General features: G+C 42.8%; 1 protein-coding gene across 12 annotated transcripts in view; it reads right to left on the bottom strand.

Moving 5' to 3' along the window:
* frya (furry homolog a (Drosophila)) overlaps nucleotides 1–25,786 on the bottom strand; it is a 49,533-nt gene that overhangs the window by 3,032 nt on the left and 20,715 nt on the right. For 5 of the 12 annotated variants that reach the window (XM_069534234.1, XM_069534233.1, XM_069534229.1 and 2 more), the window contains exons 5-58: nucleotides 25,661–25,751; nucleotides 25,445–25,524; nucleotides 25,264–25,344; nucleotides 24,237–24,405; nucleotides 23,879–23,971; nucleotides 23,680–23,778; nucleotides 23,006–23,107; nucleotides 22,613–22,716; nucleotides 22,070–22,178; nucleotides 21,864–21,950; nucleotides 21,372–21,543; nucleotides 21,143–21,275; nucleotides 20,841–20,948; nucleotides 20,298–20,553; nucleotides 19,949–20,131; nucleotides 19,760–19,846; nucleotides 18,862–19,121; nucleotides 18,192–18,381; nucleotides 17,805–17,929; nucleotides 17,330–17,387; nucleotides 17,098–17,189; nucleotides 16,777–16,949; nucleotides 16,170–16,330; nucleotides 15,788–15,898; nucleotides 14,964–15,118; nucleotides 14,643–14,745; nucleotides 14,381–14,552; nucleotides 13,724–13,980; nucleotides 13,495–13,641; nucleotides 13,227–13,395; nucleotides 12,991–13,081; nucleotides 12,812–12,894; nucleotides 12,224–12,374; nucleotides 11,886–11,989; nucleotides 11,489–11,674; nucleotides 10,580–10,778; nucleotides 10,026–10,147; nucleotides 9,758–9,945; nucleotides 9,165–9,259; nucleotides 8,502–9,082; nucleotides 8,194–8,291; nucleotides 7,939–8,109; nucleotides 7,681–7,821; nucleotides 7,022–7,201; nucleotides 6,119–6,265; nucleotides 5,915–5,989; nucleotides 5,633–5,803; nucleotides 3,709–3,909; nucleotides 3,009–3,152; nucleotides 2,019–2,182; nucleotides 1,385–1,592; nucleotides 912–1,061; nucleotides 728–826; nucleotides 552–629 (exon numbers count right to left, since the gene is read on the bottom strand). In XM_069534234.1, the coding sequence (XP_069390335.1) occupies nucleotides 552–629; nucleotides 728–826; nucleotides 912–1,061; nucleotides 1,385–1,592; nucleotides 2,019–2,182; nucleotides 3,009–3,152; nucleotides 3,709–3,909; nucleotides 5,633–5,803; nucleotides 5,915–5,989; nucleotides 6,119–6,265; nucleotides 7,022–7,201; nucleotides 7,681–7,821; nucleotides 7,939–8,109; nucleotides 8,194–8,291; nucleotides 8,502–9,082; nucleotides 9,165–9,259; nucleotides 9,758–9,945; nucleotides 10,026–10,147; nucleotides 10,580–10,778; nucleotides 11,489–11,674; nucleotides 11,886–11,989; nucleotides 12,224–12,374; nucleotides 12,812–12,894; nucleotides 12,991–13,081; nucleotides 13,227–13,395; nucleotides 13,495–13,641; nucleotides 13,724–13,980; nucleotides 14,381–14,552; nucleotides 14,643–14,745; nucleotides 14,964–15,118; nucleotides 15,788–15,898; nucleotides 16,170–16,330; nucleotides 16,777–16,949; nucleotides 17,098–17,189; nucleotides 17,330–17,387; nucleotides 17,805–17,929; nucleotides 18,192–18,381; nucleotides 18,862–19,121; nucleotides 19,760–19,846; nucleotides 19,949–20,131; nucleotides 20,298–20,553; nucleotides 20,841–20,948; nucleotides 21,143–21,275; nucleotides 21,372–21,543; nucleotides 21,864–21,950; nucleotides 22,070–22,178; nucleotides 22,613–22,716; nucleotides 23,006–23,107; nucleotides 23,680–23,778; nucleotides 23,879–23,971; nucleotides 24,237–24,405; nucleotides 25,264–25,344; nucleotides 25,445–25,524; nucleotides 25,661–25,751 (7,954 nt within the window). The other 7 variants (XM_069534231.1, XM_020088466.2, XM_020088465.2 and 4 more) reach the window with 4 other exon arrangements.

Raw genomic sequence — 25,786 nt, forward strand, 5'->3', positions numbered from 1 at the left:
ACTCTCAGTTTGTTTTGCATGGATAAAGGTGGTAGAGGTGGCCCTTCACCTTTTTACTTTTGTACTGAATACATTTTAGAGCCTATACTTTTATACTTTTACTTGTGTAAAGAGGTTGAATAAATATTGATACTTTTACTTGAGTCATATTTGACGCAGGTATCTGTACTTCTACTTGATTAAAGAATGTGTGTACTTTTGCCACCTCTGCAAGTGAGTGTATTATCCAGGTTTAATGCAACTTAAGAGAACTTGCTCTCATGCCCGGCGGAGCTGAAAACGATCACAATGCACGCTGGGTATGAGATAATCGATGTGATGCACGGCAACTTAAGGTCATTGGAAACTTCACATTTCTATAGTGTGAGAATAACAAGAGGCAACACTCACAGAGCTACAGTATCACACAGTAATCGTCAGGCAGAAAGTACAGTAAGAAAGGTTAGATGAAATGGCATCCTTAGCATTTACAGTGAATTCAGGAAATACGTCCTTGGTTGAACCAGTATGACAGAGTTATTAATCAAATTTCCTTTAAATTAAAGTTTAACCTTTTCCTCATGCTCCACCGGCTGACATGTTATACCCCCAGCATTCCGGGGAAACGTGGCCTTACAGTTGCACAACCACTGGAGGGAACAGAGACAACATAATAATGTGATTTAAACAACTCAGTGACAACACACAGATGACATTCATACTGTAAAACAATATTTAATCCCCTTACAGTGACAGCAGCTTCCTTTTTGTGGTTGTAAGTATCGAGATACTCTTGAAGTTCCAACACGCTGAATTTCATTTTTTCCAGGAGGCCATAGGATATAATCTGAAAAATTAAGCTTGTTGTTGAATTTGTTTAACTGCCATTGATAAGTCATGTTTTGAAAAATTATGTTAGTTATGTCACTCACTGTGTTTGCATCGATAAATAGAGTCGGGCACTCTGAGCAGGACGTCAGCATCTGAGATGACCTCAAAAACTTTACTCCTAACCCCCTCAGTCCGTTGCCGAGGTAACTCACTGCGTCACAGGTCAAAGAGCAAAATTTGCTCTGGATACTCTGCAAAGCAAAGCAACAGGCTTACTGTGATGCTGTCAGAGTCGCTCCTTCATCGTTTAAATTCCATACATTCTGTCATTACATCGGAAATCCTCCTCTGTCAGCTTTGGTCAGTGAAGTGAACAACATTTGGTTAATGAATCTCTGAAGATTTTCAAGCTGAAAGCATCCTGCCCTCGATTTGCACTTAATCAGATTCCTTGTGAAACGAAGCCTCTTTCTCTAAAGGTTAATCAGTCACATATTTAATCCTGTTACCCTTTCACTTCACTTTGACCAGCCACACTGTCAATAACATTTAGGAGCAGGCCACACTACAATACCTGGAATAGTGAGGAAAACACGTGAAAGGTGTAGACGGCACAGGATCCATCCGAGTCAGACACAAGCTGGTTGATGTGACTTCGCCAAGCCTCCTCTGCATCATCGCACACTGCTGGCTGGAAAGCTGCCAGGATTGCAGAGAAGAAGGGTGACGGTGGCGGGGATGAGCGGGACTCCAGCATGTCGTCCCTCTCCTCCTCTGCGAGACTGAGCGGAATAAGGCTACGTTATTGACAATATGATTTTGCCATAACTTCATTACTTCACATGTAAGCAAGATTACCCTGAACAAAGTTCCATGAAACTTGGTGGAAGGATGCCGTGTCGGTCAAGAGAGAACCCAATATGTTTTGGTGCACATCCGGATTAGGGGGCGAATCCAGGAATTGCTGTTTTTTTTAGTTTTTTCAACATTTTCGTCGATTTCTCTGAGAATAATCCATGGATCTTGATAGAAAATGTTTGGGAGACTTATAATTATGAGTGTGTGAAATTTGGTCTGAATAAATAATCTGGATATAGTGAATTCAAATGTTGTTTCACGAGGGTACTGTTGGGCCTTGGCAGAGGTATGCAGTCTACTTAGTGCCATTCCAGTTAGTGACGTTCTATTGAGAAGCGGGGAGTGTGTACCTGGGTAAGCAGCTGTCAAGGTCCAGTTCTCCTCTGTAATCACTGTGAGCCGCATCCATTGTCAAACTGTCACCGCAGTAAAATTCAGGGGGCAGTTCACTGATGGAGAGAGAGACGTCATCCTCATGGATGTTGGTGTCTTCGTCTTCCTGTGACAACTCATGCTACAATAAAACAAGACGTACACATGCTTTGGTAAAAAGTCATGAGCAGATACTGAGGCAGCATGCAGCAATGGTTATTATTAACTGGAATTATTTGTTCCCTGTTATGCACTTAATGGTTAAACACATCATTTAGTGGGTAAAGTGGACACACTAACCTTGCCATGGGACCCTATGGACAATCCTTGTAGTGTTTTCTTTTATTTGTTAATTTAGTGTGCATGAATTGTGCCAATTCATTTGATTACATGTAATTTCAATGCAGCCATCGATGTGGCCCCTGCATGCTCAGGTTTTGGGACAGGCAATGTGTAAACCTTTCTTGACCTCCCGCATGCCAAGAGATTTTAGTTGTTGCTCAGAGCCACCCACACAGAAGCAATAGGTATACACATTGCCTTTAACAGACAGACGCAGAAAGAGAAAGACTGTTTTTTTCTACGACTGGCTACAACACCCCCTAAGAACCCTGGACAATCCCTGGGAACATTAAAGTAAGGCACCAACTGGCCCTCAGCCCAAAGCGTTATGGTTTGCCCACTTGCAGTTTGAACGTCATTCACCTTTAGCATGCAAACTACTGTAATAGATAATAAAGAAAACTCTGACTCATGCTCTACACTGAAGAGAGGAAATGTAGAAAAGTCACATAAATAATACTTAACATAGACCAAACCCAAAGCACATATAACATCCAAGACATTTCATGAGAAAAGATGCAAACAAACAGCTTCTATTTGGCGAAATTAGTAAAGAAATCTAGTATAGAACTGCGATAGGAATTAGTCGCTCCCAGAATCTCAGACACTCTGAAGCCCTTATTCACCCGCGGCTTCGAGTCCTCTGGCAGTTGGACTTCGAAACTAGGATTTTTGGAGTTCAGAGGAGTTGAGTCAGATGGAGTTGTTTCAAAAAAGCCGGAGGGAGACTCCATGTTACTGATCTCTGCTGATGGAGAGAGGTTGACGATCTGAAAAAAGAAAGTAGAACATGCAACTGAACGTGTATCATTACAAATACACAGGTTTTTTAGAAATCACATCTCAGTCCAATTTTGGTTTTTCAAAAGCGACAAATCCTCAACTGACTCTACCACGGACAGTGTGGGTGACGAATCAGACACAAGTGAGGAGTGGGATGACAGCTATGTGAACACATGGGCTCCCCATCTGCCACCGCAGTTTCTACAAACTTAAAGTATAAGGACCACTCGTCATGGTGCAAAAGTTTAAAGCCTCACTAACTTCCCCAGACACTCAAAAGAAGATAGAGTTGTAAAATCTGGACACTGAAGGAAAACCTATGCAGCCATTAAAATCAAAAGGCAGCATCCCATTTGGAGCATGAATGAGTTCTGCAAATTTAGGAAATTAAATATCTTAAATACAATAACCTGAAGGTGGAACAAGAGGAAAGAAATGTGCACAATGGAAAGAGTTTGTCCTTTACACATCGTCAGTATTCATATTGATAATGACAAGAATATGTTTCCAATGCTTCTGTCATGCAATTTAAAGTGGACTTACAAGCTGTGAGTGGGACAGAATCTGGCTGGTGGTGAGCGAATCTTCTTCTGACGACTCATCCGAGTCTTCGTGTGTGATCTTGCTGAGGCTGGGCATGCTGCTGGACAGCTGACTCTCCTCCATGGGCTGCAGGTCACTCTGGTCCAGACTGTCCATGGAGCGTCTTCGCACACCCCAGTTGAAGTTGTCCATGGTCTCTCCCTGCAACAGAGAACGGCATTGAGTGCCACAAAGTAGAGCTTGATCTCCTCTCTAATGCAAACACATGCACACACACCCATACAGCATTCACATGTTCACACAACCATGCAATACAGGTTCGGGAGGGAAGAGTCTGTGGGATTTCATGCTCAAAGTTTAGAATATAAGGAACACTGGAGCTTTGACAAAGTGTTGTGACTTAACTAAGCTTTAACTGAAATATCCTCAAAACTGCGTTTCTTATTTAAAATGCAGTGTGACATTTGGATATCAGCCAACTTCCATATTCTGCCAAAGCTCTGCATCAACAGAGCAAACAACTAAGGAGACTTCCTGTAGTGACACTCTGTACCGAACCTTGATGGAAAGCAAAGGCCTTGACTTTTGGCCAAATAGCTTCTTTTTAAGTGCTGCCATTACTTTACAAAACTGTCTGTGAGGCACTTCTGTTGACCACAGTAGTTGTTTAAGTCTTTAGACCCTCAAAAACAGCTGACACTGCTCTGGTGTGCAAAGTCTGCAGCTTTAGACACAAAGGTATATTTTATATATTATTTACAACACCAGTTTGCTGAAAACTTAAGATGTTGTTGTGGTTTTCTAAGCTTGGCTATGCAGGAAATATGGATACCAGAATGCAATATGAGTGACTTTAAACCACTTAAGAAAATGTTACTATTACTGTTGTACCATCATGAAAACAGTGTGTGAATCATCAGTATTTTGGTCTCTGTGTCATTTAACACAAGTAGGAGCTAGGTATGAGATGAAGGAGAATAAGCTGAATTTTTGCTCCTTCTCTCTGCATCAACTTACCAAGTACATGAGCTCACAAGTGACAACGGTCTACAGGAGAATAAGTATGTGCATGACTTGCTTTGACATATTGTATAAATAATACTTTTAGCATGATAGTGTCTTGAGTTTCTTCTACTCTTCTACAGATGTGATGTTACTGCCTCTAGATGGCAGTAACATCACATCTGAAATGTACAACTGAGACAGATGTATTTTTGGAAAATCCCCAAAATTGGAAAATAAAGTTAAGTAAAAAAAACTAACCATAAAATGGGTGTTGAGGAAAACTTCACACAGACTACTCGTAATGAACATTAATGTTGGAACTCATCATGTGTGTAAATCAAGCCACCCACTAACCAGGTAACTGTAAGTACTGTGCAGGGAGTTGATATCATACCCAGGACTAGTTATCTCCTAATAAGTTGATAAAATAATGATTCGCTGATTAAGTCAACAGATGACATCATTGAATAAGAGAAATAAAAATGACTGATTCTAGTTATGGATATCTTATGATGACATGCATTACTGTGTGGATTTAAAATAACAAGTCCTATGTGACATATGTTTTTTCCAATAATTTAGGAAAATATCTCTTCTAAAGCACATCAACACTGTAGAATCAGTTTTCTAAATTCCATGGCATGCACACACATTTGCTATGCTTCATCACGAGTGTGTCACTCCACTTAACTATCTGCATCTCATTTAAGAAACACAGCAAATAAAAATGACTTGACTAAACTTACCTGTAGCTCCTGATAGCAAAGAGAATAAACAGAAAGAAGAAAGTCCATTACACAGAGCAGGCACACCCGACTCAACACTGCACATCTGCTACTGTCAGACATGTTTTTCAGTCTTCTTTTGCTTTTCCTTCCAAAGACAATCTGCATTTATCCTTAGTGAGAGGAAAACTCACCTCTCCATCCTCAAGCTCCACATCCAGGAAGTCAAAGTCTCTGAAGACTCTGAACTGCTGCTCCGAGGTGGTGTCATCCATGTTGTCTGGTTCCCGGGTCCCATCGTCGGAGGACACCAGGCTGGGCTGGTGCTCCATGAGGTCCAGCTCCCCACAACTGGAGAAGATCACCTGTAGAGAGAAGCAAGCGGACAGACATAAAAAAAAAGGGTTTCAAAACAGTACATTTTTTAATTGGAGAGATGAAGTAAAAGCACTGAAATAAAATGGTGTGCATCTTACCGAAGGATTTTTTGTGAGCCCCACTTCTTGTCCACAAAGAGACAATACGTGCACCAGTTTTTCACGAGTTCTTTTCTGAAGACGGCAATATTGTTCATTTTAATGGCAAGTTTAAATGAGATAATAAAAGGCATCACAATGTGACATTTGACGTCCTCATTATTAAACTGTTACTTTTATCTCCATGGTTTCAAGAAGACTCACCTGAGAGGACTGAGGCCTCTTCCAGCTGACCGGCACCAGGACGTTGTTGGATGTGGATCCAGAGGAGGTAGACGAGGTGGTCCTGCTCTTTACATCTTGGCCTGGAGAGCGCTGAAGGTCATCGTAACGCCGACCGATCACCGGCGTCTGACAGCATGGACACAAACAAACCTGGATGACTTAGGGAAAGTTTGAAGGGGATAAAGTTCCTCTGCTCAGTCAATCCACGACACAGACCCCGTGGCCGCTCCAGCTTCTTCTCGATCTCGTCCATTCCACATTCAGTGTGAAGTGAAGGGACATTTTAACAGTGTTCAAAGTTTTTATTCCACTTTGCATTCCGGATTCAAGAAGTAGCTGAGGAAAAAAAAAAACCCCACATGTCCTCTGCTTTATCCCTCAGTCTAAATATATCAGGCTATTTTAGGACGTATCAGTGGTTTGTCGAGTGTGTCTCAAGTTTGAATACACATGCTGTCGTCTGTCCACTAGAACTCACTGAGTCAGATACAAAGAACGGCAGCAGAGAGCTGACATCATTTCCTGCCATTCATGAACAACACAAACAGCTCCCTGTCCAGTTCCCACACATGCACCACTCTGTCTGCGTCTTTGACATCACGCTACACCCCAGCACTGCGCGGCTAATTGTGTTTACCTTCAGAGCTTTCAAGCTAATCTCAGGAGGTTGGCTACGAATAAATGTCAGCATTTAGGAAGGGGAAGAAATGTTTCCTTTCCAAAAAGGCTCTAAAAGATTCCACACAACCTCAACAAGCACCACACCCTGGAAAATACAGGAAAAAATACAGAGGCACACACACGTATTAAGCCCTCCTCGTTGTACAGGGACTTTAAAACGAATTAGTTTTACTCTGAAAAGAAAGTCAGAGAATATCTAACCTCAGATATGTCAAAGTGGAAATCCAGAGTTTTCCCGGGCAAGGCCTTGGTGGAGCGTTCCCAGACTCGGCTGATGTCCTCGTAGCAGAGGTCACTATGCGGGGCTGAGGGCTGCACCAGACTGGCCGATCGAGAAACCACCAGCTTCAGGATATTCAGCGCTTCCCTCCAATGGACAGTCTGTATACTCAACACAGACACACACATGCACCAAATTCAACCATGCATGCAGGGAAAAAAACAACAACACAACCATATGTTTAGAAATAAACAACCAAACACGTCTTTCTGTGTGTTTTAATGAAGCTCAGAGGTATTCTGGCAGATTCCTCACAGCAGGAAGCTACAGGAAAATAGATTCAGTTTGAGAGGCCTAGCCTGCGGCAGTAAGGCTGTTTATAGTTTGGGTGTGTCTACAAATTTACTGCCTGACACACGACAGTTTTTTTCCCCCTCACATGAACACTCACAAAAGGAACAAGGAACACAGGACTTTTACTCAGAGAAGGATGGCTTAAGATTTCCACTGATCACATCAGTTCTAACATCCACATTTTTTCACTTTCCATGCAAGTCTGCGCTTCTATTCACAGCATGAATAAAGAATAAACCAAATACCTGCAGCCTGACACATTTTCAGGCATTTAACTTGAACTCACCTGGACAAACTTCTCAATTGTCTTGAGCACCTCCATGTTGAAGGGTTTGGCTTGAATTCCACTCAGGTCCATGTGACTCAGGAGGCTGTAGATGATCTGTAGAAGCGTCTGCTGCATACTGGGTAGGCCTTTCTCCAGCAGCTGGCACAAGATAATTAAAAAAGAAACAAATGTTAGAAGCTGCATCATTAATACTGATCGTACAACCCTTTTATTTGGCTCAGGAAACACATGATCAGCTGATATGGCTCCACAAACCTCAACCATGTAGGTGACCAGGCTGAGGGTGATATCCGAGAAGGCCTCGTGAAGATATCGACACACCACGTTGACCCAGGAAAAGCAGTCTCGTGTGTAAGAGTGCGTTTTGTACAGGGTCATGACGTGAGCGAGGTTAGAGAGCTTGGCGTTCTTCTCCTCAAGGCAAACCTACACATCAAAAAGTGCTCACATTTAAAAAAATACAATTATCTGTGAGAGGAAATGGTGATATAGACGTCAACGGATCCAAACCTGAGCGATCCTCTCAGCAACGTCTTGACAGAAGATTGAGGGGCTGTCAAAGTTCTGCACAAGATGTGGAAGCAGGCAGAGAACGTTCAAGGGGAAACCTTTTGGATCAAAACAGAGGAATTGATTAAATATTTCATGTGACAAATCATTTTGAAGATAAGCCCACTGGAATGTGATTTGTGTAAGTGGATTTAGTTTTTATGTTACCTTGGAATTTTTCTGAAATCTAAAAATACTGTCTAAGTCTAAGAGCATGAAATCCATATTATTCTGCTTCAAATCCACATGCATTGATCCCTACAGCGTACCTATGGCTTGTGATGTGTCCACTACAGGCACTCGTGACACAGGTGTGAGTTGGCAGAAGAGCTGAAGCGTGAGGTCGGTGGTTGACACGGAGGTGAAGCCTTTCAGCAGCAGCTGCTGCAGCCCACTGAAGCTGCTCCATTTCAGCTGAGTCTGCAGCTTCTCCAGCTTTTCCCTGTTCTCCTGTTTATCAAGTGACATGTGGCCCAGCAGCTTATTCAACAGTCTCAAAGACATCTGATACTCAAACTCAAAGTCCGACTCCATCAGAGACACCGCCACCCAGAAGATGGTGGCCAACAGGTTGCTGGGGTGGTTGATGTTGGCTGGGTCCGTGACGTTGTCTTTGGATGAGGACAAGCTGCGGGCCTTGGCTAAGAAGCCTGGCTTTTCACAGGCCTGGATTCGGTCCAGTGTGGCACTGCGGGGGGGATCAGACCATCTGTCCGCCTCTCCAAACTTCTTGGGGACGGAGGAGCTCCTCTGATGTGTGCTTCGCTCCTCTCTTCTGAGATTGAGCTGCCCCGTGCTGTTCCTGTTTGACAGCAGCTTGAAACTGGTCAGGAAATCCGGAGATGAGGCTCTGGAATCGAACAAACAATAAACTAAAGTTACCATATACCCTTTTCTCATATAAACACACTGCACTAAGAGGAGATGCAAACCTCGTCAAGATCGCCATGAGATCATTGTTCTTCAAACATTCAGCCAAGTTATCCACCACAGATTCCAGTGTGAGTAATACTTCCATCACGTAGCCCTGCAAGAGAGAAAAACACATAACTGCAGCCGGGAGATTTTCTTGTATTTACTTGTTTCGACAACTTGATTAATCGCAAAGCATTTCATTACAGGGAAAAGCTTGTCGCTTCGAACTATGTCAGGAATAAATCACAACACCAGCGGCTCAGAGGCTCCTTTTGATCTGATGAAGTTAGAAAGAGGTAATGTTTTCAGTCCGGCTTGTTTTACTCTCTGACTGCAAGATTTGAACAATCTTTGATGGAGATAAGTCCATAGGATATTTGCCATTAGATGATTATTCATTTTAAGGGTGTTTGTATGTGCTCGTAAGAGGAAGGAAGAAAGGAAGGATGGATGGTATTATTTAGTTTTTTAATAACCAACAACTCTGCTCCTGTATTGCTCATTGGAATTCCACAATGATAAATATGCAAAAAAATAACAATACATCGATTATTTTGAAATACTAATGAACTGGCTCTGAAATCCTCATGCAAATACACAAAACACGAACCTGCACTTCTTCCCCATGTTCACCCACGACCTCCACCAGCCTCGAGAGCAGGTCGGACACAGCGTGGGCAGAGATGGGCTGACGCAGGGCTCGAAATACCTGGAAGGAGCGGCCAGCGTAGTGGCGTGAGGAACTGCACAGGGCCGTCTGCAGCGCCACGTCACTGAGCTGCTGCTCCAGGTGGAAATCTAATGCGGACAGAGAGGTGATTTATTCAGTGGCAAAGACAGGGCTCTGTAGTGTGACACATCATTCACTGCAGCGTTACCTGACTTGGAGTCTTTGAACACAGACACCACATGTCGCAGAAAGTTTGTCAGCTGCCCGGTGCTTTTTGAAATTTGGTTCTTTGGTGAAATGTCTTCATGGGACCACAGCGGCCCATAGGCTCTATAAAATAACAGTTAAGTGAAGTTACTAACAACAAACATACAATCTGGTACAGTGGAGGTCTGCTTTGGTAAAAGTACTTCATCCAGCTAATAAATTCTAAATAACCTGCCACTGTGCTTCATTTACCTGTTTAGTACAGTTTCCACAGTTTGCTAGATTTAAATGGAATTTCCAATGTGGACTATTTTTCATGCATCACAACTTTGATATCAAATCGAATCTACCGATAAGAATCTGTTGCACTACATATGCAGCACCACTAGGTGGTAATCTCCATCTAGAAATATGAGAAAGTGCATCAGCGTATCAGTTTTTTTTCTGATTGTAGCTATAAAACTTTTTTGCTGCATGTCATGTTTATATGTGACATAAAAATCTGCCAGCAAATTATTCCAACAGGGAAACAACAGCACATATGGATACGAGTACCTTGTGGATAGAAACTCAATGAGCTTGTTCGTCTTTTCGTCGATTTTAGTGGAAGCCACCATTTCCTCCACCTCCTGCGAGATCTCGGGCAGGTTGTTGCTGCTGCCCCCGAGGCTCAGACTGGACGACGTAGAGGAAGAACTCAGACCAGAGTCTGGTACAGGAGACGTCTGACCCTCCCGCAGGAAGTCAAAACCTGCTGAACACAGCAGAGGAACAAGTGAGCGATCAGAACTGGGTCACAGTGGATGATTTGTATGTACGATTTCATTTTGCTAAGTGCGACATGAAGGGAGCAGCAGCCGGGTTTCAACATCTGGAACGTCTGGAATTTGAATCGATTAGACTTTAGACTGCATCTATTTAATGTGTTTGTCTCATAGGTGTAAGAACTAAGTTGCTGCACACCTTTTTAAATTAACAAATAAAATAAACATGTGAGTTTGGACAATAGAAATAAAAATGGAAGAATGTGATGTGTGGCATCTCTGTAAAAAAAGTTTTTTAGCATAGTGTGCACGTTGTTTTCAAATAATCTCTACTCCGGACGTTTCAGAATGTCTAGACATTTAAAATAAAATTATCATGGGGGCGGGGGGGCAGCCAAACCAGCCTGTCCAGATGGTCCCAAATTGGGCAAAGGGATAAAAATAGCCGCGTGGAATGCTTTAATCATGAGCTTTGATGTCCTCTTTGCTCAGTGTTGCTTTTGGTGCAGTGTCCAAATATTTTCTCCCTTGATAAGACACTTATCTATTCCCAGAAAGGAATCCTGATGTGAAACTTTATCATAAAGTTCCAAACTGCTCTGACAACTGGACCCAGTTGTAACCCAGCTTTTTAGTAAAGTGTGAATGCATTTGTAGTTTTAGAGAGGTGAGTGTGATTTAAGGAGGATATATGTTTTACCAGAAGGTGAATACTCTGGCTGAAGACTTGGTTTACAGGTGAGGGTCTTGGTGCCGTTGATCTCACGTGTCTGCAGTAAGACTGAAGCAATGGCCTGGAAGTTGTTTTTACAGGACAATGTGATGAGCAGATGGAGGAGGAGACGTTTGCTGTGCTCAAACACCTCCGGACGGTAGTGATCCATTCCTGGAGAGAAGAACAGACCAGTTGTTTCTTGTTAGAGTTTGTTTTCAGGTTACCCTCCTGGTTTCACAGCATCGATCTCATGTAACTATTTGATATCACCTGGTTAAATTTAAAAGATTTTCTCAGAAAAAGAACTCAAACTTTGTACTTAATACACAAAAGTCATGATGAGATTCGGACTGAATCACATATAATTGTAGAATAAACTCACCTAAAAACAAGGCATGGAGCAGTAAAGGCAGGTGCATGACCCAGTCCTCTCTCACACTGTGATCCACCACCATCTCTGTCATGAAGATGATTGCTACATTACACCTAGAATGAACAAAATCATGTACAATAAAGTTAAATGTAACACATTGTAAAACATGCACGGCACAAAAAACAAAACACCTATTTGACTTAATAAATGTCAAACATCAGTTTAATGGCTGATCTCAAATGTCCCTTGAAAGTCCTTAAGATTCAGCCGTGTTAAGTGTTGTCTAAAGCCTCGGACACAAGGATCAGAACAAGCACATTTTGCTCTGATGTATGAAGTCATCTTACCTGTGTAGGGGTCCTCTGGGAGTGATGGTCTCTGGCAGAAAGTCCACCAGTGGAGCCCAGCATCCTCCATTAGGAGGCATGGGCAGCGGATGGGGCTGATTGGTCTCAATGACGACTATCAGCCAATCGGCGTAGGGAGGAAGCGGTTCACCTAAACGGTCACAGAATAATGTTTTAATTTATGCTTCCAATCACAAATTAGTTTGTAGTCTCTGCCGCTGAACATGGGTGGCACATGGGCATATGACACAGACAGGAGATGCATTTAAATACTGCTCAATCTATGCGATTATTGAAGAGGACATCAATCTTCAAGGTGGTTTTGTTGCCAGATTTTTCTAGTCTGCGAGACTAATTCAGCCCCAGAGGGTGGAACAAACTTGATTTTGGATCACTGGCAGCAGTGCAGAGGCCCTGGGCTTGACTACTTTTATTTCAGTGCCAGTTCTCACAGAAGTCCTTTGAGAGCCCAAGGCTGCTCTGCATTGCTCATACATTATCAATGACATCATGCTGGTCACCATCTTCCCCTCCGACCCGGCCTGTGTATTCCACACTCACCAGGCTATGACAAACAAAAAAACTCACTCTTATCGTCGTCATACGATCCTCCTGAGCTGTTGCTGTAGCGTGATTCCAGGCGGTTGTGTGCTCTCATTATGTGGCTCAGTCTGAGGTCAGAAAAAATGAATCTTTATGACGGGTATTTCTAATAAACTGTATGATAATTTATAAAATGAGCTTTAAGATCTCATTGCCTCATGTACCTGTCCTCATTTTCCTTAACATTCTTGGTATCATCTGGATCTGGAAAGTTTTCTTGGCAGGCAACAACCGTGTTGCTGCTCGATGTGGTGCCTGGAATTAAACAAGGAAAAACCTAAACACGTATGTTGTACAGTATAAGTCTGAGCATGAGCTCTCACACCAGCCCTGCTGCACATTCCTCACCGGGATCTTTCTAGACCAAACACTATGTATTACTAGTGTGTAGTACATGTACCTGAAGCTGCTGTGGAGACCTTGCTTGTAGCAGTGAAGCGATAGAAAGGAGGGCTATCACAGTGCTGCACCACAGGGTTGACTGGATCCGTTTGCTGTAACTCAAATATCAACTCCTCCATGGTTTGCATGGTGTTGTTCCGGCACAGGTAGATCACCACCTTCTTTATCTGGACAAACGTATCACAGAAAATCCATAAGAAACTGAAAAGAGGGAAATAAGTAGTTACAGAATATTTTCTGGCTTGTCTAAATGATATATATCTTACATATGGCAGGAGAGTGGTGTCACTGCTGACACCACATAAGCTGATGAGAAACTGTAGTGTGGTTCTCAGATTGTTGCTCCACCTCTCATTGCTCACTAAAGCGTTCCAGGCGTTCTCCATCTCTGGTCCAGGCAGCTCGTCTCCATACTGAGAGAGAACACTGCATCATGTTAGCTGCACTGACCCTAGATCATCCTGTGTCATTTATATTTCCACAACATTACTTTACCTTGGCAGTCATGAACATGAGGTTATTTAGAACCATGGATGTGGCTTGCAGGGAGCCCCAGCCGCTGCCCTTTAGCTGGTGCGATGAACCGGTGCTGGTCGTGCGGCTCGAAGCATCATAATCTGAGGTGCATGGCGTGAAGGTCGGGAGCAGCAGGCCGCTGTCCACCAGCTCGATGTTACTGAGCCAGGGCAGGAGGTAGGTCAGCATGATCTGCCTCCCGTTGGGATGAGTGCTGGGGAACCTCTGGCTAACCTCTGGAGCAAGTAGAGGGAAGGCAATACTAACATCAGAATAACATCAGCGGGCGCTGCGGTGTTTAAATTCTACGTGGAAATCAAACATATACTGCAGACTAAGTTTCACCATAATAGCCAGTTTAATCCTGATCCGTATATATATTCAATTTAAAGTGGGGGAGTCCCTCAGGGAAATTAAGCTCCTAGTGTTTCTGTGGTCAGTGGGAGTGTCCACGGATACAGTATAAGTGTAAGTGTCTTGGAGATGAAGGCTTCTTTGGAAGAGGAGTGAGTATTTAGTGGGAAACCATGAGAAGATGACAAGTCTGTGAGAGTATTAAAGCAGGCTTAAATACCACGGTTAACCATGCTGTAACCACACACACACACACAGCACGTATACGAAAGAATCAGTGACCTGAGAATAGAGGAAGCGTGAGTTCAGGGTACATCCTCGCCAGCTGGCTGGACAACTGAGGCAGAGAGACACTGTACAGAGGCGGCAGCGGACCATGGGTGCCGTACAGGATACTGCCCGGCTTCTGCTCTGTGATCCTCTGAGAGTATACGAACAGCTTCGCTTCAAGAATCTGCCCAAAGAAAGAGGGGAATGTGTCACATGCGTCCGTAAACAGGTAAAACCGCTCCGCAGTGCAACACATAGTGGTCGTGGGTCACACCTGCATTAGCTGCATTGAAATCTCATAGATTTCTCTGTTGGTGTCCGAGGCCTTGAAGAGCACCAGATTCAGCAGTGTTACGATATCACTCTGGTAGTTCCTGCTAACAAAGGAAGAGAGAGGAAGCAATAAAGATGAATTCATGTTTCATTATTAAAAAAATCAATGCTGAGTTTTCCACATGACGCTTCTGTTAATGCCTCTAAAATAAAGCACGAGGTGGAAATCAACTTCAGATGTGAGCTCTCTGAGACCAGTGGTTTCCTCACTTCCATAATAAATCGCATGGCAAATCCTTTTTTAGATTGTGAGATTTTGTACCTGCTGCCACAGACTGTGGCGATGGCTTTGAAGCAGCCTGAGGCGAGCTGGTAGGAGCCTGTGTAGCAGCGATCCACGGCCCAGTTGAAGAGGTTGAGCTGGTCAGAGTTGAGCTCCAGGAGCAAGATGACAACTTCGCAACCAAGTTGATGGACCTGAGCCAGGAGCAGATACAGAGACAGACCCCCTTGAATTTCACAGCTTTTCTGCAACTTTAAATGAGGGATTATCCGAGGCATCATTTCACTGTATCTTGACATATCCAAGGATTCAGTGTAAAATTATCCAGTGGCTGTGTTTTCATATAAAATTGGGATAAAAAACCTTTTCTTGGCTACCATGACGACCAATCAAAGCACTTTACATTAGAGATTATTGCCATACACACACACATTGATGCAGCTCATCATGGGCAGCACTTTTTCTATGAGGTGCAATTCGGGGTTCAGTATCTTGTATCTTACACTTTGGTATGCAGATAAAGAAGACTGGAATCGAACCACACAACTTCTGGTTAGAAGACAAACCGCTCTACCCCCTCAGTCACAGCTGCCCCATAAATTAATTATTATTAAAAACATGAGGGCATAGAGTATGTGAAAAATGTTTAAAATCAGCTTTCGGGTGTGTTTTATCTTCTGTACTTTGAAAGAAAAACTCTCCTTCACTATTTGCCAGCACACCTGCAGGATAATGGGCGAGCACTTGGCAGGGTGGTCTCGTGTCTGGCTTTCATGAAGCAGACTTCATCAGGCTATGAGAGGGGCTTTCTGGGTCAGCTCTTTGTTTGATCGCACCACAGTGGTAAAGTTTTTGCCACATACCCGCTGATCCTGGCAGGCGAGAATATTATCCAGCCACTTATAGAGGTATCCGTCTGGAGAGAGGCCGACGTTATCAAACACGGGCCCGCAGCACAGCACAGCAGACATGGCCTGCAAGAACAAGCATCGGTCAACAACACATGTCGCAGGTTTTAAAACACAAGACAAGCTTTTTTTCCTGGCTATATCGAAAAACAACAGCAGGATGAGAGATGTAAAAATATAATGTTGGTGCACTTACTCAAACACTGCAGTTAAGGAGAGAGTGTATTTAGGTTTGTGTTTGACTTATTGGTGGAGATGAGTCCATACCAATCAACTGAATTACATTTACTGAGCTATCTTGGCGAGCACAGGTAAGACATAAGATGGGTCTTTTTACCTTTAGGGCACAGTATTGATATCTCGTGATCTGGTGGTTCCTGTCACTGTAGCGGTCCAGAGGTGTGAACATGATGCTGAAAGGGCCGGCCCACTGACTGAAGAGGATGAAGAGGTGATGTCGCAGGCTCTGCTGGGGAAACAGGAAGCGCCTGTGGTGCACTGGGGAGGCAGAGGAGTACGGCTGTCACAGGGGTCGCTCATTGAGAGAATAAAGAGTTTGAAAAAATATTCAAGTGTCTTAAATTATTTACTAATGATGATTAAAAGATGTTGCTTGTCAGATTGTTAGCCATTCGCTGGGGATGTGTGTATGTTTGGCAGCCTGTGAGTCATCACCTCTCTTAGGCGGCTCTGTCCTCAAGCTGCTCTATTTTTGGATCAACTCCCCTTGGGCTATGTCTAAATCAAGATCAATGCCAAGTGTCTTGTGCTCCATCCTGTGCTAACTCTAGCCACATGGAAGACTAATACATAATTCACGATGCACAAATGGATGAAAAGGACATGGATGTTGTTTATTCTGCAATTTATCAATCTGACCTGCAGAGCATTGTAACCGAGTAGCCGGATAAGTGAAGATGGTGGAAAGAATATTTTCCGAGTACCTGGTACACACTGGATTAGGTTAGCCACCATGGCACTGAAGTGAGCTCGGATGTCCTTGAGGATCTCAGCGTCTTTGTCATTCTCAGCTTCCAAGAGCATTCTCGTTAGATCCACATACTCCAGGAACAAAGCGCCCAGGGCGAGGGTGTCCCGTTCCAGAGCTCCGTTTGTACTGTGAGATCACAAACAGCGGAGAAGCCCGATGAAACGCAGGCCCAAACCGAACAGTATGAAACAATAATATTTGTCAAAAAGGAAATTGTGTAACAGCAGGTAACTTTGAAGGTGTTACATCCCAACGCCATGTAGTCAACACTAACCTGTCACTGATGACGCCTGCATCAGCCAGCAGCTCAAAGATCCGCAGCAGCTGCAATCTGAGCAGATCTCGCCGCTCGCGCCGCTTCTTGTTCTACAAAAAGTCACAAAGACAAATTCTTACGGTCAGAAGTCCTGAGAACAATATAACAAAATATTATTTACTGATTAAATAATGATATGTTACTCATTTTACTCATGTTGTGCATTGCATTGTAAATATGATCAACCAACCTCAGGCCGTCTCTCTAACGCCTCCTTCATTAGGGGATGTAACTCCTCGACAAGTTCCCTTTGTGGAGACAGTGAAAATACAAACTCAGTAGGTAAAAATGAAAATTCATCTCCAAACAGCAAAATTAAGTGCAGCAATGCAGAGATTTGAGCTAAAAAAATATCTGATTTCTAGGAAAACATTTCTCTGCAGCTGTAAATGGCGACAGGACACCACTCAACTCAAATCCTCTGTTCATCTCCACTTTATCTCCACACATCCAGGTCAACATGGACTTAAAATATGGAGAAAATAATGGATTGTGCTCTAATTTCCACTTTGCTGGTTCTGTCTCTTTAAGAGACAAAAACAAAACTGAATCTTAAATCACTCATCAATTCACATATTTAATCATGAAATTTAATTGAAACTGGTTTATTATGACAAAAGAAGCGCTTCAGGATATAACATCTAAAAGGCCAGTCTCTGATATACCTGAAAACCAGGGAATTGGTGCGACCGAAGCCCAGAACTAATGATTCCGTCAACTCGATGCTCTCTGCCCTCATCAGAGGAACCAGCTGCTTCAGAAGCCAGGCCACAGACGGGCTCCCGATCACCTGAAACATCACACGCAGAGGCTTCAGTCAAACAAACACATCTCCCGTGCAGCTTTAACACCAGTAATTACACAGCACTGCATTGAGATCCATGCATCTCAGAATATATGAGCTGCATGTTCCATTCATGCAACGATACAGTAGCCGCTGTGTAATTTGATGCTTTGAGTTTTAATGTCAACAAGCTCTGCCAGAACACCTGATCCTGCAGAGACAAAGCACTGGGGGAATTAAAAAGCAAAGAGGGCATGGAGGCAGTAACCTTGTTGTCGAAGCTGACACCGCCATCAGGTGTGGAAGACGTGATCTCAGGTGTCGATGCTCTCAGGTGGCCTGGGCTCATGATACTGGGCTTGGCCACCCCAAAGCAAAGGATCAAGTAGTTTCTCCACAGGGTGATGTACCCGTCCCCACTGCCTGAGGTGCTGGTCTTCTTTGCATACACAGGGTTACTGGTGAATCATTCAGAAAAGAAATATCATTAGATCCTCATTTTTTATGCAATCCAATGGGGGAATTTTTAGTGGAATGGCAATCTGGTATCAGAAACTAACTATATGGTTTTCTTTTTAACTTTATTCAAGAGTGAGGTCTTGTCAACGCTACATCTGGCATTTGATTGATTGGGTTATTTTGACAGATTCATTGAACAACAACAACATCCAAGAGCAGAGACAAAAATCAGAGAGCAGATGAGCAGGAGCTGGAGCGCAGGAGATCTAAGCAAAAGCAGGGTGTATTTGAGTGCAGGCGCAGGGTTGTTTGTGAGCATTACAAAATCTGAATGTAAAATCCACAAGTACTGCTCTCAAACTGCAAGATAAAGAGAGAAGGAAAAAAAACCTAACACTAAGGAGACACGTTAAGAAAATATAGAACAACCATGTCTTCTGGGTTCTCCTGAACTAACCGCAGTGTTGCAAGACACTTACTTTGGATCCACCAGCGGCATGAGCATCTGCATCCGTGTGAAGGCGTAGGGCCAGGCGTAGCTGAGAGCTGTGGGGCAGTGCTTGGGCAAGTTGTCCTGTCGGAGGAGGCTGTACACACACAGCACCCAGGGGTCCTTCACGGACTGGGCGAAGATCCACACGTGCGAGGGGCTCCTGATGTCGTAATGACTGTTGACGAGGAGCGCGTTCCACTCCACAAGCCACTGAAGGTCCACGTGGTGGCCAGCTGACTGCGCGGCCTGCAAACAAAGCAAGTGGCTCAGCGGGGGCAGAGGTCATGACTGAGGTAGATATCCGATTAAAAACACGTCTCTCATCTGACTATTTGTTCTCTAATATAAGTAAAAGGCAATCATTAAGTATCCCATATCAGATATATTTAGAAACACAATTTGATTACGCATACAAGGAGATTCACGTTATTATCCCATTCTCAATAAAATCTGTATGAACATGCCTCATGGTGACAGATTGATGATTACATAAATGAGAATAAAAAGGTCAACTGATTCAGCTGTTCATTCAGTTTCATGTGTTAGATACCTAGCACATAAATACAATTATATAAATAATAATAAATGAAATAAATAAGCCGCTTTCTAACAGTTAAAATAAACACTGGTTTTGTATACCAGATTCCACTTGTGGTTAAATTGTTCAGTATCACTCTGCCTTTCCCTGAAAGTGGCTTAAACAGAAGCTGACACTCCTCAAGAGCATCTCATTTTTCTCTTCTTCAGGTCATGTCACGTGAAATTTGCACAGCTTGAACAAACTTTTACTCAGGAAAAGGAAAACACATGCAAATAACCTGCAGACGAATGTTGACTGAGTTTAAGTTTGGGGCCGAGCCACAGAGAGCGAACCACAAACTTACTGTGTCAGAGACGGTGACGTTGACAAAACTTTCCAGGATTACAGGGCTGAGCTGATCCATGATCTCTATCATTGGTTTATCATCATCCTGCAGTTGACAAAAATAAAAGAACAGAAACCTCAAAAACCACTCGCTGCAACAGCATCGCCTTTTTCTGCTCGGTTGTGGTTTGTCTTTCTCTCACTGCACCTCGGTCTGTCCGATGGCCATGAAGAGACTTCGTATCTCTTTGAGAATGGCGATGGCGAGTCTGCGGGTGCTCAGCTGACAGGAGCAAAGCAGCACAAGGGCCAGCCCCTCTACGGCGTGCAGCACAGTGGAGTGAGGACCTCGCTCTGGAGGTGTCTTCAGACTCGGGCTGGTCTGCAGCAGCTGTGGACAGAATCATCAACAGTTGCACGATTAAATGAACACGTCGTACATGAGATTTTCTGCAGCCGTCATTTGTCACGAGGGCAAAAAGCAAATGAGTCAAATTGCGATGACAAATGATCTAAGTCACAACAACAGGCCATAGCTGACACATTAAGGTGTTTACCTCGGCAGTGTGTATCTTAGCTGTGTCATGGCTCTTCCCTGAGGCGGCCTGCGTCAGCTTCCACTGTGTGAGCAGTTGCAGCAGTAATTTGAGGGACGAATCCAACAACGCCTGGTGGGTGTCGTGCACGTCACGCAGGAGGAAGTTCATAAACCCGAACAGGACGTCATCACGCCAGTCTGGGAAATCCACCAAAAGACTTTGCAAGGAATTCTGGGCAATGAGTCGCAGCTCGTCGTCCATGTGGATTGTCAATCTGACAAGACAAAGACAAAAATATGTGTTAGTGAATATATTTTTTGTATTTATCATGCTGTCTTGCTCCTTTGTGCTAATACAGCTGTGATGTGAATAGCTTATGAAAATAACATTATAATTAAAATACTTGGTTGAAGGGTTGAACTGAGGTCACGGGAAATTCAGGTGTGATTTTTTTTCCAAAACAAAACATGGGTAGCATTTGATTACACGTCAGTTTAAATATATTTCAGATGGCCGTATTGCTGAGCCCCAGATGTGCATTCTTTTTTAAAGGTGACCTACCGTGAAAGCAGGTCTATGAGCTCAGGCTTAGACATCCCATCAGGCAGGATGCGAGGAACAGCAGCAACACACGTCCTGAACAAGTCGATCTTAGGCTTCCTCTCACCTCTGAAAAAGATTTTAGGTTTAGCTGCAAAAACTTGCTTTGGATGGTCAAGTTTAACCAAATTAAACATTGTGATGATAACAGATTATCATACAGAGTTACTTAATTTGAGAAAACACACTTAATAGTGCAAAAATCTGCTTTCGGCTAGTTTGGCCGACTGGATCCGTTTTGGCAGAGTGATGTTTGCACTCACGTGATCATGTCCTCCGGCTCCTTGTTCAACATCTGAGCATTCGTCATCATCATGCAGCGTCCCACCTCCTTGTCCAGGTGTCTCAGGATGTTTTCGATTGCCTTCCGCACATTGAAATAATACTGTGACATCCCTGGAGAAGAAGACAGTCAAACAGTAGAGATCACTGTGACATATTTAAGCTGTGTCTATCTGCAACATGACATTTTCAACAGTCTGTTTCACTAACCGATGACTTTGGCCTCCTCATCCGTCAGTGTTTTGCTCAGATACGTCTTTTTCACTCGAAGCGTGTTCCCAGAGGGCAAAGTGCAACCAGTATTAGGCATGGGAGGCTCGCCGTCCTTCTGCTGCAGTTTATCGGCAATGACCAGGAATGCTCTGAGACCAATATTCATTCTCTGGACAGAAAAGAAACAAAGATGAGCTGCTTGTTCAACTTCAAAAAAGTCAAAAAAAAAAAGAAAAACAATTCTATCAGGTTATTATGGGCTTAATTTCAGTATTCACAAACTGAGCAAAATGCTGTGACACAAAGTTTAGATCAAGCTAATACAAAGTGGTTCATACATGACTTTATGTGACTACTTTTTAATTTTCCCTATTTCTTTGTAAATGAGCTCAGAAGATGTTATCAATTTTCAAAGAATAATATCTTGATCAGAGCTGAAAGAAAAGAAACAGCTTTTTGTAGAAACACACCATGTAAATGATTTCATACCTCTGGATTAAGACTAAAGGCTTTTGCAGGTTTTCCAACACAAAGAAGGTCATAAATAATTTCTTTCATGGCAAAATCGAGTCTTTCCTGTAATGAAATGAAAAAGAATGGGTTAAATATAATATAAATTATTCACCAGTTTTAACAGAGGTTTACATGAAATATAATTTGCATGACGGTGCAGAGAAGCATGTCATTGTGTTCACCTGTGCAATGAACTGGATGATCTTGACAAAGATATTGAGAGGCATGTCTCTTGGTAACACGCTGCGGGATCCTTTGGGGAACAGTGTGGTTATGATGGTGTTGAGGCGACTGTGAACACAAATAGAAAACAGTATTTAACTGTTTTGTTAAGTGCTCCATTAATTAAAAGTTTATTTTGGGCCTATTTAACACATTTTTAAAGTCTGGCTTGACATGTTTGGGATTCCTCATGTGGCTCATAATAACGTCTGTAACCTGCTGACAAACTCTTGTGCCACCGACACTGATGATGTGGTGTGACCTGACCCCTGCTCTCTGGTGCATGTGCATGAAAAACTGATTGTTCTTCTTTGTCCAAATGCAAATAAAATCAGTTTCAATTAGGGATGATAGAAAACTTTTTTATGAATATTTCACATATTAATTTCATACATTTTTAGGACATATTTCTGCCACATTCATTGGAATCTAACAGGCGACGTGGAAATTAACGTGTCAGGTTAAAAAATGGGAATGCAAATAAAAAACATTATGATATTTACCCCTGTGTTGCAGTGTTGCTCTCGCACTTGATCCTGATCATGTAGACCCACAGCAGTCGGTACAAGGACTCCAGTGCAACACGAGCCATTTTAGGGTCTCGACTCTGTAATAAAAGGCAGAAGGGCATCCTCACAATGACAGCTTATGATATAATAAGAATAACATAGATTCAATGTAGATCACTGGAATCACACTAAGCCTAAATAAGGCATAACTGAGGCATTAAGATCATTATCACGATATAACATTGTAAACTTACACGCTTCTGGTAGACAACTGAATTAGAGAAACACATTAAGTGTAACAGGGATGTACACTAGAACTTCATTTATGTTACAAAAGAAATACTCCTCTGTGTGAATTAAAGGCAGCAGATGTCCAAGTAAAATTACCTTGAGATTCGAGAGGCAGTTGTTCAGGAAGACGTGCCATCTGTTGAGGAAGAACTGTTTCTGGCTGACACACAGAAGGCATGTCACCAAAGGGTAAAAAGCCTGTGTAGAGAAGAGGGTATTTAGATTTCTTTAACGTACAGTTGTGACACAAAAACACTTTGAGTTTCCACATACAGTCTAAGGTTGTGCTTTATTTGAGGAATTATATTATCTTTGAGGCGTATCTGCATTAAAGCAATTTTAGACATGAACCACTTTTCTTTTGAAGACAAAATGTTTTTTTTTTCTTTTGTTGTGCTTTTTGCTGACGACGCATCAATAAAATGTGGCTTTCTGCCATAACTGTTTCCTCAGGGGAAAGTAGGGAATCTGTAAGTTGTTGTCTTTCCTTTTCACTGTGAAATGCTTTATTAAAGACACTTTAAGGGGGGAGGACATTAAATGGGTTTATACACACTGCACTGCTTTCATGCTTTAAAAAGGCAGCCTGTCTTCCCTCATAAATTACCTCTACTGTGGACACTGGCGTTCCAACAGGACATTGCACAAGAGTGACCTTGAGATGCTTGAGGATTAACAAAGACCACAGACATCTGGGCAATCTAAGCATTCAGCGGAGGGTGTCAAAAACAAACATTCAGTGACAGTTTGTCTCCTGCGAGTTAACTAACCAGGGAGTGCTTCTTTCGGGAGGACAAGTCCAGGGTTGTGTCGTACAAGCTGTCCACAAAGTTCCTGAGGCAGGGCACGTTCACCTCGTTCTTCACGGCCTAGGACAGCAGCACACACAAGACACAATCCTATCCAGGGTGCTGCTCTTTTTTGAAATGAAGTATTTTGCAATGAATGCAAAGGAGGGAAAATACTTACAGCGGCAACAGGAACCAAAATTTCAACAAAGAGACCAGCCAAAGCATGTTTAATGTCCTTGTCCTTGACTTCCAGGAAATACTGAGCGCACTCCTGCAGATGAAAGGGAAGAAAGAAGTTTAGCACAAAAACAAACTAACTTAAATTATATTTAAATTGAATGTGTAGAGTTAAGAAAAGGGAAAAAGAGCATGCCAAAGGTATGCATTTTGTACTGTGGTGATTTAAAGCTATATTTAGCTGTGTTTTTAAAATACACACACAAAAACAGCCAATAAAACAGTAAAGAAAAAAAAGTTTGATCACAACATTTTATTAGAAACAAGGCAGGTTTGTGATAGATTGATGTCTGTTTTACCTGCATGAACTGAAAAGAGGCTTCAAAATCCTCGACGGGATACATCTTAATTCGGAAGAACTTGACCCCCATGATGAGGCTGATGGTGCTCTGGATGACATATGGACTCTGCTCTTTCTGCCGCTGCTCCTTCAGCTCAGCCATGAACTTCTTCTTCACAGCAGGAAATCTGAGAGAGGAAAGCTTAATGATATTCTATTTAAAGACATCCCGACGTAACCCAGTGATCCCACATCAGCACTTCCACAATAAAACGTCCTCCACTTGAAATTGTTTAACGTGGAGAGAATACACTGGTGACATATTCAGGGAGCTGCCAAAAATATCAGCCCCCTCGTCTTACCCTCCACATGCAGACTGTGTGTCTGTGCCCCAGGATAAACCCCTGGTCCAGCACCTGAAGCCTTGCCCAAACTCAACCAGAGATGGGATTCTTCAACTGGTCTAAATTTAGAGGATAATTCATCAGGAGAGCTCATATGAGCATCTTCTTAGAAAGTGAACACAGCTGTTTCTACATTCATTTAATAGCATCAATCTCTCTTAACTGTGAATCCCATCTGATTAATTGTAGTTGATGGTGAAACCCCCTGACCTCTGTCTTCCTTTCTTGACATTAAAGAAAAATAAAGGCCTCTATAAAGGTCTCTCAGTGAAGTATCTCCTGCAGGAAGTTAAGCAGAGAGGCACTTTGGATGGGAGGTATGTGGCATGCTCCTGGCCATATCTCTATTTTAAGGGTTCGTTCCTTGCTGCAATGATCTGAAAACTTCAAATAAACAGACATCAATTTCCAGTCCTAGTTTGGTGTGAGGGGGACATGTCCAAAAGTGTGCCGTCTCCACATAATGTTCCAGTCTCCTGAACCGGGGAATGTTTTGCAGAGAGACACGAGCAACGGAAACACACCATCACATTACACGACATGACGAGAGGATTAAGAATTAACGGCAGATGAGAAAAGATGGAAAAGGGAAAGAAATATCATGGTCAATTATATAATCGTGCTTCTGTCCTTGCTACTTACTTTGACTGTGCTAATACTCCTATCACTTCAGCATAGAGGTCTGCTACAGTGTGCATGTTGCCAGTGTTAGGACCATGATACCTGTGGGGGAACAACGTTGAACAGAGGAAAAACTAACCTTAGATCATTTTAAAACTGTGACAGAAAGAAGGAAATGAGCTGGAGAAAAACAAGATCTTACCCCTCTCTGTATCTAAAGTGCTTAAAGGCGAGGTTAATGACTTCACTGACCAAACTGTCGAGGACTGGGTGGAGCGGCATCTAGTTAAGAATCAGGAGACGCAATGGCGTGAGGAGGAAAATTCAGAAAAACAGCAAACACACCAATCATGATAAGGTTTATTTATACTTTTACATCTGAGTATTGCATGTGTTGCAGAGAGTTAAGTCAAGTCACCTGTTTTAAAACTTCTATTAGAACAAGAGAGAAGATGAAGTCAATGGCCAAATCCCTCCTTTCAAGTAGGTAATCTCTCTGCTGCTCGTCGCTGTTAAAGGAGAGGAGCAGAAACAAGAGCAACAG

The sequence above is a fragment of the Paralichthys olivaceus genome, chromosome 11 (assembly GCF_024713975.1).
Source record: "Paralichthys olivaceus isolate ysfri-2021 chromosome 11, ASM2471397v2, whole genome shotgun sequence".
Lineage (NCBI taxonomy): Eukaryota > Metazoa > Chordata > Actinopteri > Pleuronectiformes > Paralichthyidae > Paralichthys > Paralichthys olivaceus.